Here is an 18,278-nt window from a genome sequence, read left to right as displayed (position 1 = left end):
CTTGCCTGAGATGCAAGTGAAACAAGTCTCCTTATTCAGACACTTTCCTGGTTTTCTTGCTCGTAATGAACAATCAGTTACAGTAAATCTGTTCGACACTATCGCGATAATCTGGAAGTAAAAGATGGTTTTATCAATTGTGACGTAATAGTCCTGAGCAGATGACGCAAATTTGTTAGCGTTTCCTCATTTGAAGTGAAGATGTGCGCGCGCAATCTGGGCTCTGTCATTACACCTTTGTCGTTTGTCATGATTACATAATGTATGCGTCCGAGAGGCCATCTCTTAGAGGTACCCAGGCTCCCGCAACTCAAAGATCCAACATGGTGGATAAGTATCCGACAACTTGGTGAACGTTCAAAATGTCCGTTGTTTCGCTGCAGCTAGGGCAATGTGGCAATCAGATAGGCGGAGAACTATTTAACACGTTAATAGATGATGCATCAAAACTAAATCCCCAGTTTATTTCGAAAATTGTCGATCATAAAGTCAACCACGAATACGAGGAAGAAGTACTGGAAAGATTCTTTTCACGAGACAGAACAGGAGCAGCCAATGCACGGGCTGTTATGATCGATATGGAATCGAAAGCGATATCTCAAACCCTTCTAGAGGCTAAGAACTCGGGAAAGTGGACATATCCTTTGGGACAGCAATTTTGTCAAAAACGTGGATCTGGGAACAACTGGGCCCATGGATTCCTGGAGCATGGACCAAAGTCCTCAGACACTGTGCTTGAAATGGTGCAGAAAGAGGTGGAAAAGTGCGACAGATTCGGTGGATTTTTTATTTTTCTCAGCTTGGCCGGTGGAACAGGCTCAGGTGTAGGGGCATATGTTACAGGTTGTCTTCGTGAAGAGTATCCCCATTCGTTCATATTGAATCAAGTTGTTTGGCCTTATGGTACGGGTGAGGTGATTGTTCAAAACTACAATGCTATCTTAACTTTATCTCACTTGTATAAGTGCTCGGATGGAATAATTATCCTGGAAAATGATAAATTACAGAGTATATGCTCCAGGTTGATGAATTTAAAACATATATCTTTCAAGGATATCAACAGAGTGATTTCTCATAAACTTGCCAGTGTCCTTCAGCCAGTAAAACTGTTTTCTCCCAACCAAGAACCTGTTTTTTACAAAAGAGCTGTCTCAGTCAGAAATCTACTTGGTGATCTGATTGAGCAAGTTTGTCCACATCCAGAATATAAGTTGATGACTTTGAAGAACATTCCACAAATGGCTGAAAACTCTTTAGCTTACAGCACTTACACGTGGCCTGGACTCCTAAAGCACCTACGACAGATGCTGATAGCTGATGCTAGCATGGAGGAAGGTATGGAATTAAATCTGTGTTATATTTGTTGTTCTGTAGTTGTAAAAACAAACAAACAAACAAACACTTGACATGTATGTTGTAGTTTGAAATGACTTTTGGTCAAAATTATTTTTTACTAGTCTTTAAATAAGTTGTCTTGATTCTCAAACAAATTATGATGGGAATGAATTTACATGTAGACTGAAATCATTTTAACCTACAACGTGTATATCAAATGAGAAATATATTAAATTGTGAGCTTGGTAAAGTTGATGAAGATGTTTTTTAGGTCTTTTTATGAGCATAGGACTATGAAAATATTCTGAGTCCCCAAGAGAAATCAAACCCCAGACTTTCTGCCATGTTCTAATGCTCTACTTCTGAGCTACAGATGATCTAAAGTGAGCTAGAGAGTAAATTTTGAGCTCAGCACTGACAAAGGAGAAGATTTTTTTTTTCTATTTTCTTTGTTCAAAGCCCACAACAAGACAGAGAAAACATCTTTCTCAACATGCATTTTTGATGGCAGTGTGTCTCAGTGAGCTGAAGATATATGTACATAATTATTTTAATGCAAAAGATGAAATTGGGAAGACAATGTTTTTCCGTGGATGAAATAAGCTTACTTAGAAGAAAAAGGTATTCTTAGCGCTACCGTATCACAACTAAAATTAGTTGAAAATCTATAACCTTCTGATGACTATTTCAAGAACTTGGAAATCAGAAGTTTAACTCCTGATAGTTACACTTGGAATTTTTTTTGTAGAGTTGAGTAAGCTGGTGTCACCTGCTAAAATATGTCATCTATCACTTCAGTCACTAGGGTAAACATTTCCCTCCTTAGATCCATGATGATGAATACCTTTAAATGAAGGTTAAACAAAAAGTTAGAGAAAAAAAGGTCAGGGGAGACACCACTGTTAATGTTCCCGGCATTTTCTTTAAATATCGCACTTTATAAATCTCCCCTGCAGGCATTGACTGGGAAGTCAAGTTGCCTGTGCCGTCAAACCCAGATGGTGCAGATTTTCACCAAAGACCTGGACAACTGCCAAGATTGAGGAATAGATTGAACAAATCTATTGCCAACCTTTTGGTTTTGCGAGGAGTGGATGTTCACAAGGCAGATCTGTCTTCTTTTAATGATACAAGGCTTCATGCAAGCTGGGTACCACAGACTTGGGCCAATACAGTGTGGTGCCACCATAGGCCTTTCAACCATTATGAAAAATCTGCGACATTACTTACAAACAGTCAAACTCCTGTAGTACCCTTAAACTCTGTTGTCCAGAAAGCCTGGAACATGTTTACTTCTCGAGCTTATGTTCATCAGTATTTAAAGTATGGAATGACTGAAGATCATTTTGTGGACAGTTTTGCTGCTACTGAGCAAATCATCAGAAATTATTCTTCTCTGTAGGCCCAAGATTTTGTATAACATCCATTTTGATGTTCAATTTTGGTCACAAAAACTCCTTTTGACATTGGTGTTTTTTTTTATTATTTTCATTTCTTTAAATTTTGATTTTTTTTTGCTTTTTTTTTCTTGATTTTGTGGTCTGGTGAAAATTGATAAAAATATCTTTGATTCTGCCCAACACATTAAGAACCAATGCATACATTTTTGTTAAAAATTTCAGATAGGTGTGCTGCAATTAATTTGTAGATCATATACAAAAATGCAGGGCAATCAAACTAAACTAAAAAAAAAGGCAAACTCAAGACAGCAAGAAAATTGCAATAAAATAACCAGCAATCATCCACAATTGACTTGACATCCTAATGAAGACTTCACTAGTCTTCTGTCATTGTTGTCATTTTACATGATACATACATGTATCAGGTTTTAATTGGTAGTCTAACATTGGAACTTTTAAAAACAACTGTTTGCTCCAAAGTTTGATAGTATGCAAAACAGAAATGTGTTTGAAAAAAGTCACTGTACTGGTGAAATCAGTTATTTGGTCAAAAGCATTTTGAAACTTTCAACCCTTTGAGCCCCAAGAGTGACTAGCATCTAATATCTCTTTACAATATCAGCCTAACTCACATGTTAAGGTCAGGAGAATGGAAGAAATGATCACCAACTGAAGAAACTCTTGATTGTTAAACAAATTCTCCTTGTCGGCACCTTAGGAAATGTATATAGAACATTATGGAGAATATGTATGCTGAGGTTGAGGTGTAAAGGGTAAACTGAGACTTCACTCAATATATCGATGATAATTTGCATCAACATTCAAATTCATTGGAAATCTACAGATAAGTACTCTGGCAAAACTTGCTCAAAGCTCCCTTCAACTACAGATATTGAGCTTCAAAACATTTCATGTTCTCACCCAGTTTGCACAGTTGCTGTCTTGCACAAATAAGATAACTTTCTGAGAACAATAAACCAAAACTCAAAGAGTTATGATATTTATATTTATTTCTCTTTCAAGGATTCTTTGTTATCTACAAAATATACATCCTACAAAACAGTTACATTTTTCTCTTAATTTAGAAACCTCAAGTTATTTAATATTATTCAAAAGCCTTAGGCTTCCTAACATGGCCATCTAACTAGCCCAAAAAACTCTCTAATATGTGCTAGCATAAACAATAACTAACAATTTTAACGAAAATTATTCTTTAAATAACATAATTTAACTTATTGCTTTCTGACACAAATTTTTGCAAATTATGCAATAATACAAATGTTTAACAAATAACTTAATTTTCCCGTTAAACTCTAAAGGAGAGACTTCATCTAAATATTACAATTTACCCAGACTCACTGTTATCCAACCACTTAGTTAACAATTAAATGTAAATTCTGGCTCCTCATAAGTCATCCCATAGTTACATTAAATTCTTTACCTTTTACAGATAATTTCTTGGTTGGTCAGTTTGTGTCTGCACAATTTTGATGTTCATCATAAATGATTCACCACTATTACTTATCAATCACTTCTTTCTCACAGAAACCTTTGAAAAAAGTCAAGATTTCTCACTTTCTCAGCTTAAATCACCAACTTCGTGGAAATGGAATTTGATTGTAATTAGTTGCTGTGTTCCCTCTACAATTGGCAAACTCTTAGGATGTGAAGAATTTTTTTTTCCAAAAAATACTAACAGTATTTCTTTTTATAAAGCACCACATTACTCTAATTTCCTAGCATTGCCCTCAGTAGAGGTCAAACAACTTGTATGAATATTCCTTCAAGAAAATGTGGCTTTACTAACTGAATTGTCAATGTAAATTGGCCCCAATAAAGAGTTTCAAAAGCTGATATTTCAAGTGTCAGCCCTTCTTCAAAGCTGAATGCCAGCTTTAGAAACTCTTTATTGAGGCAGGAGCCCATTACCTGGAGCCTCCATACCAATTGTACCCTTGAGTCAACCCTGTCCCCTATCTTTTTATTTTTAGAACTGAGATATGTGGGGAGTTCTTTAATTTCCTGCAAAAACACGCTGACGTGCACATAATTGAAATGCTTTCATGCAGCCTGCATGTGATGAAAACAATAGAGGACCACAGCTCTCTTATGATTGGCTATTAAGTAAACACCCTCAAAAAACCCTGTGGGAGATGCTTCTAAAAATAAAAAGATATGGAACAGGGTTGACTCAGAGGGTAAGTATGGAAGACGGAAGCTCCGGCTAATGGGCTCCCAATGGAGCATTTATTTATCAACTCAGTTGATGGAACCAAATTATCATGTAATATCCCTCACTGACACAGTACTACAGTGGAAGTTTACCTCACCTCACGGTATTCCTTATATAGTTGTTTTATGGTAAAATCATTCATCTAGCAGTTGTGCTAACTCACAGTGGTGTCACATGAATACCAAATTTGACTAATTTCTCTCAACAAAGATTACTTTGGTGCCTTGACATGAACTGATTTACTTTTAGGCAACATATAACCATGCTATTATTCAGAAAACTTCACATTGTGTGTTTTATTATATAGTGCAACTGTTTTACTTCTTTGAGAGTCCTATCATGTATTTAAAAACATATGTTGAACTGCTCTTGTGGAACAATAGGCAAGGTTTTAATTCAGCTCACTCATCTAATGCTGTCATAAAGTTTGAAATGTCAGCTTTTTAAAATTAAACAAGGGTAGGACTTAATTTTTATCTTGTTTTCAAGATGTTTTTTTAACAGAATTTAGGTCACATGCCAAAAAAATTAAATAACTTAAGCCTATAAGGAGATTAAATTTGAAATATTTAGCATGACATGATATTTATGCATGCAGTTCTTTCACTTACCCCTTCCTGAAGAACAATAAAGCAAAAATAGCCTTGAACCAATTCTGCCTTGGTATGTTCCAGAGTGGCAAAAAGTCAAGGCCAATCACATGATTGTACAGCCTTCTTGTAGTTGGGTTAACCAATAATTTCCTTCAGTGCTGTAACTTACTGTTTATTAAAGTACATCCAACCCCTTAGACCCAAAAAGTAACCAGCATCAAATTTCTCCTTATTTCAATACTGCTAAATCATTCATTGAGATCATGAGAATAAAGGAAATGATCCCCAATCTAAGGAGCTATGATTGGTAAACAAATTCCTCTTGTCAGTACCAAAGGAAACGAAAAGAGAAAAACATAGATACTGATGTTAGGGTATGAAGGGTTAGAGAGTGCTATGCTGTTTTCATTGTTTGTATTTCTGATATCCAGGATATTTGCAGCTGGTATCAATCAGTGCCATTTAGAGCCATCAAGGCTTCCTGTGCCTGTCGAACAGCTACTCTGTAATACCCTTTCTTCTGCTTTTTGTGTCGTTTGGCAAAGTTGGGCAGGAATAACTGAAGACTGTGAATGTGCATAATAGAGCTGGTATTGGACCCAAACCATGATACATGTGCATCCCTGTCCCAAGGGTTGTTGCTTTCTTCATTCCGAATTCCACTGATTGCCAACACCCTTCCAGGCCACCATGGATGACCATGGACCTTACCCCACACGATGTCGCCAACAGACACAGGGTTTATGTTATCTGCCGGTGTCATTTGGGGCTGAAGTTTCCAGGTCATTCTCTGAGTGTATTTAGTGGATGAAGCACTATTCTTTTGCTTATGAGAGTTTTGATTTGTGGGAGTTGATCCTTCAGTGGGTTGGTTTGAAATAAGGGAGCCTGATGATTTCAAAACAGCATTATCTTGACCAAAAACTGATTCGACTTCTTCCAAAACATTAGATTCCACAGATGATTTTTTGTGTCCAAGTTTTGCACTCTTTGGTTGAGAGTGCAAAATATATTCCCTGCGTTCACTTATTCTTGCTGATCTTTTAAGAGGAACATTTACAAGCTGTGCCTCTTGTGTCCCAATATTCTGTTGTTCTTCACTTGCCACACTCTCATTGTTGTTTCTTTCCCCATCAAAATCATCCAAAGCCTCTACAACTTCCTCAGTCTGGGTAATCTTATTACTGTCCTGTCTTTCTATGTCTTGTTCCTGTGAAGGCGACAACCTCACATACTGATCATGCAAAATGTTAGAGACACATGTTTCTTCTCCTTCAACAGTCCCCTCAGATCTAGTTGCAATTTCATTGCTGTTTTCAATTCTTCTGCTTGTTGGATTCACCTCTGCATCTGACTGTTTTGATTGATTTTGATCTGTTTTGTCAACATTGTCATGAACATTCTGATCATCAGTCAAAGAAGTCAACAATTCTTTGTCATTGCTGGAAGTCATTCTTTTTGTCACTGTACATAAAGGTGGATCAAGTTTATTAAATGACAGAACAGCCCCAAGTTGTCGCTGTCCACTGCTTGACATAACTTCAACTGGTACAACAGGAACAGAACATGAGTTAGTCAAGAGTAATTTAAACTGTGTTGAGGAAACACCCTTTGCTGCTAAATTCTTTGATCCAAGAGACCACTTGCTTTCCATTTTTACTTCAGTTTTTAGTGGATCTTTGAAATCAGCCTTGGGTTTCTTTGTTTGGGTTTGTTTCTGGACACCCTTCCCTACAACCTTCACACTGTCTGGTCTCCTTTTCCTTGATCTGCTACAGCTGTCTTGATTTGAAGACTTCCGTTTCAAGTTAGCTTCACATTTAGAATTCCTAACATTTATCTGGCTCGAAAGATTAGTTTTTCTTCTTGAATTTTCCTTCGCTTTCGTGATCTGTCCTTGCTTGCTTTTCTGATAACCAGAGGCAGATGGTCTTTTAGTTGAACTTTCCATCTTGTCCACCATGTTTTTAGAACTCTCTCGACTTTCCTTGATCAAATCTGCATCTGTAAGGACTTTCACCTCGCTAAATAAACTGGGAATCCTTCTGCTGGAAAAAGATCTGTTGTTGTGTCGCTTGTAAAACAGGCTGGCTTGTCGTGTTGACCATCTCGAGGCACCATCACCGATAGCACTACTACTTCCTAAAGTTTTCTTCTCTGGTTCAACATTTGTAGCTTGTTCTTCGAGGGACGTTCTTTATTAATAGTGAGCAGAAAAAACACAAACTTCAGAAAAAATTAAAGCCAGTGAATCGGTAATTCATTTAACTTTTCAACTGGGAGGATCATTGCATAAAGGATCTCAAAGAAATAATTTTTCACAATTTATCATTTATCATCACTGAGGAAATCAAGGTGAACCCACCTCCAGACAACGGCGTTCTTTTCGTCAAAAAGCACTCCTCTGAATACTTTTGATCTGTGTTTAACACTGACAAGAAGACAGTTCTCTAAGGCTTGTTCTACCGTTGCAGAGAGAACCGATCCCGCTTGTAAACAAGACATTTTTTATATAATTTCTGTTGATATTTCACTGATCCATTTCCCTCGCATCATAACTAATTCTTCTCCAAGTAAAGGTAAGGAGAAAATGACTCCCATCAAGTCAATATTTACAACAAAAATGAAACATTTTATCATAATTGTTATAGTTTTTGCCACATAAGTTCATTTTTTAAGATTTATCGTTGATTTTCTAGTGTTTGAGTCAGAAAAAATGTAACAAACATAAGAAAATATTAATATTTAGACGCGCTTGCTATGTTCAAACTAGTAACTCTCAATAATTTCTCAACCTTGTTAGAGAGGTTTAAGCGAAAGAACCATGTTTTCGGGTAGTTTTGAAGCGTGTGGCAATATTATCCCAGTTTCGTACGTACAGCAAGCTCAGAATGCAAGAAAAAGTCGGGAAAATCAAATCAGAATTTTCCTGGAGCACGTAAGTAGTGTAAAAGGGTGTGATGTCTTTCTTAAAATGAAACTGCCAGACTAGGCAATTGTTTATTCGACTGCTGGCTGCCATTTAGTGACCCGTAAATAGTCGTTGCTATTGCAAGACAGAATTTGTTCAATAGATCATGGTATTGACTGTAATAAAATGTTGCAAGACAATGCCTTCCGAAGCTGCTGGCTTACTGAAGGAAGTGAAAACATAGTGTTTCATGATTATCTTTCCAAAAAATTTGTCAAGGTTGGCGAGGAGAGGGGGAGGATTCAGGCGGATCAATAGGAAAAAGCTTCCGGTTTGGAAACATTTGTTCATGATCCATACTTTTCATATGATAAGCTGAACCATACACACATCTTGATTGGTTCTTACTTATGATCGATAGGTAGACAGACGCCATAGATGACGTCACCATTTTGGCAACAAATTTGCTTCCATACCACTTTTTTGTGATGATCTTATCACATTTTGACATCATCTGTGATCTATTACTACACAGACACTCAGTAACATAGAATGTATCTGTTAAGTGTTGGGTATATGGATGACACTGTTTCAAGAACTGTTATTCCATCTTAAGGAAGTGCGAGATGATCTGATCAAGCTTGCCAAGTTATATAATTCAATAACTACCGACCTCTTTCTTACTCTCTTACCAACCTCCCTTTTTAGGCTATTTTTTTTCATTATCATAACCAATCACACAGACCACAGCATAACAGACTGAAGTTATGTGGTTAACAAAATGCAGTACACATTTTACCAGTCAAGTGTACAGGTCACCAGGAGCACTTGTCAGTTGCATGTAAATACATGTATGTGCATCTCTATGTCAACAGGTTACTGGTGGCCATCCCGTTTATTAAAAAATGAGGAAATTCTATATGTTAAGCTCAGAGGGGTTAGGTCATTTTAACCCTTTCAATACCAAGATCTAATTTGTAATTCATCCTGCTGTCTGCTATACAATCTTATGATATTAGTTGGAAGAATTTAGTATTGGATCAACTAAAAATCCTATGATTAGTATTTTTCCTTATTCTCATCACTTGTGTACTTGATATTGTATTGATGTCATAAAAAGTTCTCTTTTGGTCAGTCAAGGGTGTTAAAAGGGTTTACATTTAGAATCTAAATCCAAGTGTATCCCCATGAACAGAAATCAGAAATACATTTATCCAAGGCCCCTATGGATACCAGCTTAGTGGCTGACTGGATCACCCTGTAAAATAAAGTTTACTTCCCTCACACAAGTGTTAAATTCTCTTATTGAAGCTTTTTTTTTAAATTTTATTTCTATTATTTTTTCATTCAGAGAAAATGGCCATCAGAGGGCTGGGATGACACTAGCATTGAACTTCTGTTGCAGGAACTATCAATTATGGACAGTAACAACTTCCCAGGTAAAATTTTTATCTGATAACAGTTCACCAGGCAACAATTTCAATCTGGGACAGGCAACTTGTCTTTTTTTTTTCTGGTTTCTTCATGGCTGTCAAGCCCTTCAAGTGTTGGCCACAATTGGTTCAAGAGGACACAAATCTTTTATTCTTATCTTCAGCTTCATAGCTCAGTTGGTAGTGACACCCATCAGATTCCTTTAACTTCCAAGATCTATTTGTTAACTCTCCCCTCTAGCTGCTAGACATTTCCTGGTAAATTAGTAATGAGAATTTGGTATTAAAAATTTCAACCAGATAAGTTTGAGTACTCTCATTACCTGTTTGGTGGATATTGTAAGAATATTAGAGGGAGAAGTTTTCTTTTAATCACTTCTGGGAGTTAAAGATTTAAGGGATAGACGAAACCTCTAAAATTTGCCTTGCTCCCTGCGGCTTTGCTGCTTGGATGGTAATAAAACCCAACTAGTATCTGGGAGGCCTGGGTTCAAATCCCATCAAAACTTGAAATTTTTCAGGCTTCTTTTCTGCAATTGCTTAACCTTAAGTCCCACTAGTGACCGAGACAGAATTTCTCCTTACACATAAGTACGATATCAAGCAGACAAGTATTGAGAATAAAGAAAAATATTAATTAGGGAATTATTGGTTGATTCAATTCCAAATTCTCCAAACTAACATCATATGAATTGTTAAAATTACTAGAGTTGAAGGATTAAATTGCAGTCCACCCACAATGATCATTTCTTTGCTTGATTTTCATCCAAAAGAAAAATTAGATTTATTCTTTTAAAAAATTGTGGTATTATCTTCAGTATTAATCAGTTTGCTTTTTTTCAGGAAATGTTGGTGCAGGAGAGAGGGAAGGAAGAGTAATTTCATCCTTAGTGTCAAGAAGACATTTTAGGTAACTAATATCTTAACCCTTTACTTCCTAACATCAGTATGTATATTCTCCACACTCCCCAGACATTTCCAAGGGTTCTGACAAGGAGAATTTGTTCAAAAATCAAGAGCTTCTTTGGTTGATGATCATTTCCTTTATTCTCATGACCTTTATGTTTGATTCAGGGGTGATGTTGTAAGGAGAAATTAGATGTTAGTCACTCATAGGGGTTAAAGGGTAAATGTAGGTTGTCTAAATTGTTGTGAAATGGCTTTTTAGAAAGCAGTTCAAACTGAAAACTTTTCTGGAATCACTGAGTTGGGGCAGGCTAGCTTATACCACATTTACAATATTTGTCATTGATTGGAAATCACCAAAACCTAAACTTTAAGACATAATGGTGAAATTGTTAAAGTCTGCATACCAGATTGACTTGTATAGCTACTACTAAGAGCTGTTACCATTACCTCTAGTAAGATATGATTAGAAGTATTGTTACTCCACTTGGATAGAATGCAATTTCTCCAACTCTTGCACTCATAAGATCTCCTTAAAAATCCTCATTGCTATCTGCCAAACAATTCTTTTTATGTTACATCAGTAATAATCCCCCAGTTGATATTTATGATCGTTATTCTCATCTGCTTGATGTTGTGTTGTTATTGTAAAGGAGAAATTCTCTCTTGGTCACTCCTAGGAGTTAAAGGGTTAAACTTCTATTTTGTTATTTTGATTCCCAGGCTAAGCCATGGTATTGGCAGGTCAGGTGACATAGCAGCTGTCCAGCCCAAGGCTGCTGGTTCTTCTCTTCTAATGAAACTCACCAACTGCATGGCTCTGGATGTTATCAAACTAGCAGGTTAGTGTCTGAATGACAATTACTTCATTCAGGTTCAATATGTAAGCACTTTTGAAATCCAATTAATTTCAATAGTCCTGTGAATTTAAGTGACAATGTAAACAGTGTAACTTGAATTTCACTAAGGCTTGAAGCTGAACTTGGCCAAATATTCCCAATGGCATTTATTTGTTAACAAATGTTTAGAAAGGTTTTTCCAGGTGAAGAGGAGGTCTAATGTTAACATCTCTGGGCATTACAGTTTGTTTTATTATCACTTACAATTTTCCTCCTTTTCTTGAAAAGGAAGGGGGGGAGCTGCATTCAACCTCAAAGGTTATTAACCCTTTATGTACTAACATGGGTATGCAAGTTCTCCATACTGTTTTGTTACACATTTCCTATAGTGTTGACAAGAAGAATTTGTTTAAGAATCAAAAGCTTCTTTAGTTGGTGACTATTTCCTCTATTTTTGTGATCATAATGAGTGATTCAGGGATGATATTGTAAGGAGAAATTAGATCCTAGTCAACCATAAGGGTCAAAGGACTCAGCATATTTTGAATAGTTCCTTTTTTTATATATTATTTTTTAAAAACTTCTGGCTGACTGATGATGACATCAATAATTTATTTCTTTACTCAATAGTTATGATACAAGTAAACAACAAGGAAAACAGATTTCATCAGTCTTCAATTTTGATCCGTTGGTAATTTTTTTATGTTACTTGCTCTTGTTAAAAAGCAGAATTGATATCTTACTGTACTGTCTTTTAAAGGTGTTAGGTCAGCAAAAGCTTGTCTGGTGTTACCAGTGGCAACAGGGATGAGCATGGTAATGACATTGCTAACATTGAAACAACAGCGACCTGGTGCCAAGTTTGTAATTTGGCCACGAATTGACCAGAAGTCTTGTTTTAAGTGCATCCTTACTGCAGGTAACTTTGGTGTTCCTCTTATCAGCTCATGTGGTCTTGAATTAAATATTTTATATGGCAATGAGCAAATGTCTGTTTGTATTATATGTTAAACCATTGAACAAGGTATTTCTCATTCCACTATTATTTCATTGTTGAGTATTTTGGCTTCTAGTTTTCAAAATACATTCTGTGACCTTATCTTAGCATCATATCAATCATATAAACTGTGTGCAGAAGATGAAAAACAACGCAAGTGAAGCCATTTAAGTGTTTTTATAGGACTCACAAGAAAAATCTGATCCACAAAAAAGTGTGTTGCTTTAAAAGTCAAGCATGAAAGGTGGAACAAAACTGTGTTAGGATCGTTCATTGCTGCCTTTTCCTTGCTCCACTTTCCATCTGCATTTTTGTCTTGTTCTACAGTGTAATAGCATGGCATATTTTGTGTGATTTGAAGCCATAATAATGGTAAGATGGTGTAATGGTGGAATAGTAAAACTGAGATTGGGGTACATTCAAGGAGATATTTGAGTCAGTCTGGTATGCAGATTTCTACCTTAAGACTAAACTGCTGGATCATTTTCATTGAAATATAAAAATGTGGTAGGGAAGGTAACAATTAGATTTTCATGTCTTATGTTAGGGTTTGAACCAGTTATTGTGGAGAATGTTTTGGAAGGAGATGAACTGCGAACAGATCTTGCAGCAGTGGAAAAGCAAATTAAAGATCTAGGAACAGAAAATGTGCTCTGTGTTTTCACCACAACTAGCTGTTTTGCTCCAAGGATCCCAGACAGGTTTGTGTGACATCAAGAATGGTAACATGATGTAAAATCATGATGTTTTAGGTGACATCAACCTTTGGACAAATGTTAAAGAGGATCAATGTCAGTATCTGAGCAACTGCAGCCCTACCCCTCCCTAAAACCAACATTAACCTTAACTTGTTATCAGTTGAATGTTGTTGAGTTGGGGAGGGGTTAGTGCACAGTCACTTATATACTGACATTTATCCTTCAATTAAGTTTGAATGAGTTTCAATTTTAAGTGATTGTAAACTTGTTTGAATTGATGTTTCTTTTTCCAGATACATTGCTAGTGATAGTCCTTCAACAAAGGAGATGTAAATCAAACCAGTTTAAAATCATACTAACTGCAAATTACTTCAAAGCAAGACATATTATAAGTTTCTTATTAACTGAGTGGGAGGGCTAGGTAGGAAAATATTTGGTTCAAAGTGCTGACATACAGTTAGAGTGTAGCAAGGTCAGTGTTATGACAGAGAGCCAAATGTTTCCCATCCATTCCAAGAAAAACTCAGTCAAAACAGATTTAATTTATATCACATGACCATTACTCCTTTCTTTATCTTCCTTTCTTCTTTGACTAGCACCTCTTAAGGCTAAAGAGCTTTTTCCTGGCCCTGTTTATGCTTTTGCATTTGGTCCTTATACATGGATATTTGTCCAATGTCTTTCAATAAAAATGTACATAGGGCTACACAAAATTCCAATAATTCTCAATGGGCAGTTGAAGTGTCAGAGTACAACTAAGATATGGGCACTGTTTAATCTATGCAATATGCAATATGCTGGGCACAGGAGTATTACCGTGTCCTTTTGCTCCACTTTGCATGCTTTGTTTGCTTTGTTTGCTCCTTACTCTCCCATCTCTCTGGGTTACAAAATGATATTCAGTCCACGTATCAGTTTGTCAATATTGTGTTTTCAGGTGCTTGTGGGTAGGCTGTGGCTTGGTTGCCAAAGTGACTGCCCACCTCTCTAGCTGTGGTAACTTTACAGCACCTACCCAATGCAGTTGATGAAGTTTTAAAACTCTGAGTAGGTCTTTCTTTGTTTCAACCATTTAATTAGCTGAAAATGACTTTTTGCAGATTGGAAGAAGTTGCAAAGCTGTGCAAGGAACAGAATGTGCCTCACATTGTGAATAATGCATATGGAGTGCAGTCGTCAAAGTGCATGCATCTTATTCAGCAGGTAAATTCCTCTTCAACAGCTTGTAGAGGGGTAATAGAGGGGTAGAAGGTTTTTGATAAGTTTTAAGCAGGGGCATAGCAACCATCTCTTAGCTCACAGTGGGAATAAGGGTAGCTAACAGTTAAGAAGATGATTTTTTGGCACATTTGCTTCCTTGGTCTCTTTGTTTTAGCAGCTTCAATTAATCCTCTAACTCCTAGAATTGATTAACTTTTATCTTCTCCTTATGATATTCTTAACTTATCCAGCAAACAGGTAATGAGAATACTCAAACTTATCAAGTAGAAGTTGTTGTTTTGATCCAACACCAAATTCTTGTCACTGATTTACAAGGAAATGTGTAGCAGCTATAGGGGAGACTGACAATAAGATCTTGGCAGTTAAAGAGATCAAGATGTTAGTAACTCTAAAACTTGAAAATTAATTTAATTTTGATTCTCCCTCCAATATGGTCATCATCACTGATAATATAACAACTTAGTGGCACCTTGGGCTGTTTACAGAGAGGTGAAGTCTGTTTTCAAGGGCAGTAGGAATGACTGTTTTTTAGAAACAGTTTTCACTCTGTATTTATCCAACAACTGATATATGAGGAAGGCAAACAGTTTCAGTGAAGTTTTGTTTTTGCTCCTCTTACAGGCAGCAAGGATTGGCCGAGTTGATGCCTTTATTCAAAGTACAGATAAGAACTTTCTAGTTCCTGTTGGTGGAGCCATTGTGGCAGGATTTGATGAGAACTTCATTGATGCAGTCAGTAAAACATACCCTGGTAAGGTTGTTTCTAAGATGATCATCAAACCTGGCCTTACTCCTTTACACCCTAGAATCAACATACATATTCTCCATACTGTTGTTTATATATTCGTATGGCAGTGACAAGGAGAATTTAGATCAAAATCAAGATCTTTTCAAGTTTGCAATCATTTCCTTAGCCCTTTAATCCCTACAAGTGACCAGCATGTAATTTCTTGATTGTTAAACGAATTCTCCTTGTCAGCACCGAGGGAATTGTATAGAGAAGGGTATAGAGAATATGGATACTCATGTTAGGGTGTAAAGGGTTAATGCGCAAATCCCATGCGAGTTGCGCGGAGGTGAACAGCGAAGGATATTCGGAATTTAAGTAGCCAATGAGAACACGCCTTCAACGCTATCCACTGTTTTAGTGTATATTAACAGATGTTAGTCTATGGCACTGACATGGAGAATTTAGATCAAAATCAAGAGCTTTTCAAATTTACAATCATTTCCTTAATACGCAATTCCCGCGTGAGTAGGTGGGAGGTGAATAGTCGAGGATGTTTGGAGTTTGTGTAGCCAGTGAGAGCACGCCTTCCACGTTATCCAATCAGGGGTTAAATGGTTAATTTTTGCTCTTTTATTTCAGGGCGGGCATCAGCTACTCCGTCTATAGACCTATTTATTACTCTGCTGTCTCTTGGGTCGGTTGGATATCAGCAGTTACTTCGACAAAGAAAGGTGTGTATGCTTTTGTCTCTTATGACTGCAAATCAGACAAGTGATTTGATAGCTTAACACTTTTACTCCCAAGAGCTACAGTTCAAGTTGTCATTCTCAAAAGAAACTTTTCGATCGACGTCAGTATCTGAACAACTACGCGCTTACCCCTCCCCTAACCCAACAACAGTCAATTGACAACAAGTCAGGGTTAATATTCGGTTAGGGGAGGGGTAGGTGCGCAGTTGCTCAGATACTGACGTTGATGCCAAATTTTCATATACTTCCTGGCATTTTGGCCGAGTGATTCTGGCTAAGATCTAGTCAACATCAATCAGTGAGCAATTTTCATAATCTCGTCATCTATCAACTTGACACTTTGATGACTGTACGGAAAAAGTGAACATAGTGCACCTTGTCACAAATTAAAATCAAGCAAGCTGCCTGAAGCACGGTCAAACGTGGACAACCAATTTAAGACCTGTTTTCAGATGTGCATTGTTTTAAAATTGGTTGAGGGTGTGGAAAGAGTTTTTTGGTCAATAACAGAGCGAAGACTAGTGTAAACTCTGCAGTCTAGGGCCAAGTTGTTCAAAGAGCCAATGAGGCTGTCCAACAGATAAGTGTTAACAAAGCATACTTCGCAATCCACCGGATAGAGATTTGTCCAGTGGCTAGCGCTATCCACCCTTCAAACTACTGTGACCTGGTTACTTAATTTGTAACTCAATGTCGAATTCGTTATGATTTTTCAGGAAGTGTACAATTACTTATCTGAAGGCTTATCAAAGGTAGCGGAATCACATGGAGAACGACTTCTTGTCACCAAAGGCAACCCCATATCTCTTGGTAAGGATAAATGTTAAACTCCTTTTAACACTCGCTCACCCTGTCCCCCACGCCATAGATGTCGAAACAAAACTTAACTTCCGCTTTTTCTTTCGTGAACGCAATTACCTACTGCTATTCTCTTTCCGCTATTCAAGCCATTTCCCTGGAAAGAGTTACGAAGGCTCTGGAATTGAACGCAGCCGGAGTTACTCAACTTGGCTCCATGCTTTTTACAAGATGCGTATCTGGAGCAAGGTAGGATATTCATTTTGTTCTTATCAAGATGTGCTAACGCTTAAAACGCCAGCTTTAGAATCTCTTTGCGGTGGCCAATTATCATCATCAACTCAGTTGATAAAGCCAAGTGATCTTGTAATACTCCGCACCGACGCATCACCACAGGTTTTTTAGAAATGTAACCCCTTTATACATGGTAGAAGTGCCCATCCTGAGGATGTCTTGCTAACCACACTTGCAAGCCCTTCTCCAAAATGCAGACGGGAAATAAGTCCTCATTGAGAGAAAATATATTACACCGAAACTTTTGAAAGCACTCAATGAAATTTTTATTTATTTATTTATTTTCATGTTTTTTTTGGTTGTTTTTTCACCCTCCAGGGTGGTTCCTCCCGGAAGCACTAAAGAGATCAACGGGTACGTTTTCACTGGATGGGGTGCGCACGCCAAAAACTACCGCTGTGCATATCTTACCGCAGCCGCGGCGATTGGGATGACAAAAGCGGAAGTAGACACGTTTTTAAAGCGACTTGACAAGTGCCTGTCTAGATTTACCTCAAAAAGCACTTCGATTGATGAATTGTCGAGCCATTGTGAAAATTGCGAGGAAAAGGAAGCCGAAGTTGAAAATAAGGACAATTTAACGGTGAACAGATAGTTATGAATTTGATTTTAGATTTAGGTTTGTGAACTATGAACTATTTCAGTTAGAAGAATTTTGTATGAAATATTTTCAATTCGTGTTACACCACTGTAACTTTTCTGGATGTTTTGTAGCACTGTTCGATGCAGCGTCGTGAAATAAAACTGAACTGATCGCATCGGCCAATCAAAATCAAGGAAACTATCACAAAAAAGTAACAAGAACTTGAAATGATTACACGACATCGCCACAAAAACGGAAAATCCTGAGCCACTGAGTCGTAACTGGGTTTGGTTTCGCATCTGATTGGTTTACAGAATGACACGAGTGTTCTAGACCAATCGAAGAGAAGCATTACCAAAGAAATGCAATCTTGGCGAATCGCTTTCAGCACTCGATTTAGATGTGAAATTGCTTCATAATCAGGGTTTTCATTAAAAGCCGCTTTCCGTCAGTCTAGCGCCACCTGTAAGACTTCCTACCGCTGACTGATTAGCTTACGCGTTGGCCCTCGTGTTTCGGTTTCGCCTTTCACCGCTTCTGGAAAAGGTTTTTGAAACC

At 37.3% G+C, this 18,278-nt stretch overlaps 3 protein-coding genes across 3 annotated transcripts; 2 read left to right on the top strand and 1 right to left on the bottom strand.

The window, feature by feature from the left end:
* Positions 1-324: 324 nt before the first annotated feature.
* Positions 325-3,692, top strand: LOC131789324 (tubulin delta chain). Its single transcript, XM_059106421.2, has 2 exons — positions 325-1,335; positions 2,292-3,692. The coding sequence occupies exons 1-2, from the start codon at positions 363-365 to the stop codon at positions 2,735-2,737; spliced, it is 1,419 nt and encodes a 472-aa protein (XP_058962404.2). The 5' UTR covers positions 325-362; the 3' UTR covers positions 2,738-3,692.
* Positions 3,693-3,750: 58 nt separating this feature from the next.
* Positions 3,751-8,175, bottom strand: LOC131789294 (PWWP domain-containing protein 2A-like). Its single transcript, XM_059106371.2, has 2 exons — positions 7,927-8,175; positions 3,751-7,756 (listed from the first exon to the last, which is right to left on the bottom strand). The coding sequence occupies exons 1-2, from the start codon at positions 8,064-8,066 to the stop codon at positions 6,010-6,012; spliced, it is 1,887 nt and encodes a 628-aa protein (XP_058962354.1). The 5' UTR covers positions 8,067-8,175; the 3' UTR covers positions 3,751-6,009.
* Positions 8,176-8,368: 193 nt separating this feature from the next.
* Positions 8,369-18,154, top strand: LOC131789293 (O-phosphoseryl-tRNA(Sec) selenium transferase). Its single transcript, XM_059106370.2, has 12 exons — positions 8,369-8,499; positions 9,824-9,911; positions 10,749-10,815; positions 11,535-11,653; positions 12,411-12,569; positions 13,195-13,348; positions 14,446-14,548; positions 15,188-15,317; positions 15,936-16,027; positions 16,762-16,855; positions 16,993-17,092; positions 17,456-18,154. Exons 1-12 carry the CDS (start codon positions 8,386-8,388, stop codon positions 17,730-17,732), a joined length of 1,497 nt encoding a protein of 498 aa, XP_058962353.2. The 5' UTR covers positions 8,369-8,385; the 3' UTR covers positions 17,733-18,154.
* The last annotated feature ends 124 nt before the right edge of the window (positions 18,155-18,278 follow it).

The sequence above is a fragment of the Pocillopora verrucosa genome, chromosome 1 (assembly GCF_036669915.1).
Source record: "Pocillopora verrucosa isolate sample1 chromosome 1, ASM3666991v2, whole genome shotgun sequence".
Taxonomy (NCBI): domain Eukaryota; kingdom Metazoa; phylum Cnidaria; class Anthozoa; order Scleractinia; family Pocilloporidae; genus Pocillopora; species Pocillopora verrucosa.
Note: the sequence above shows the minus strand (reverse complement) of the source record. Positions and strands in the feature narration are given on the sequence as shown.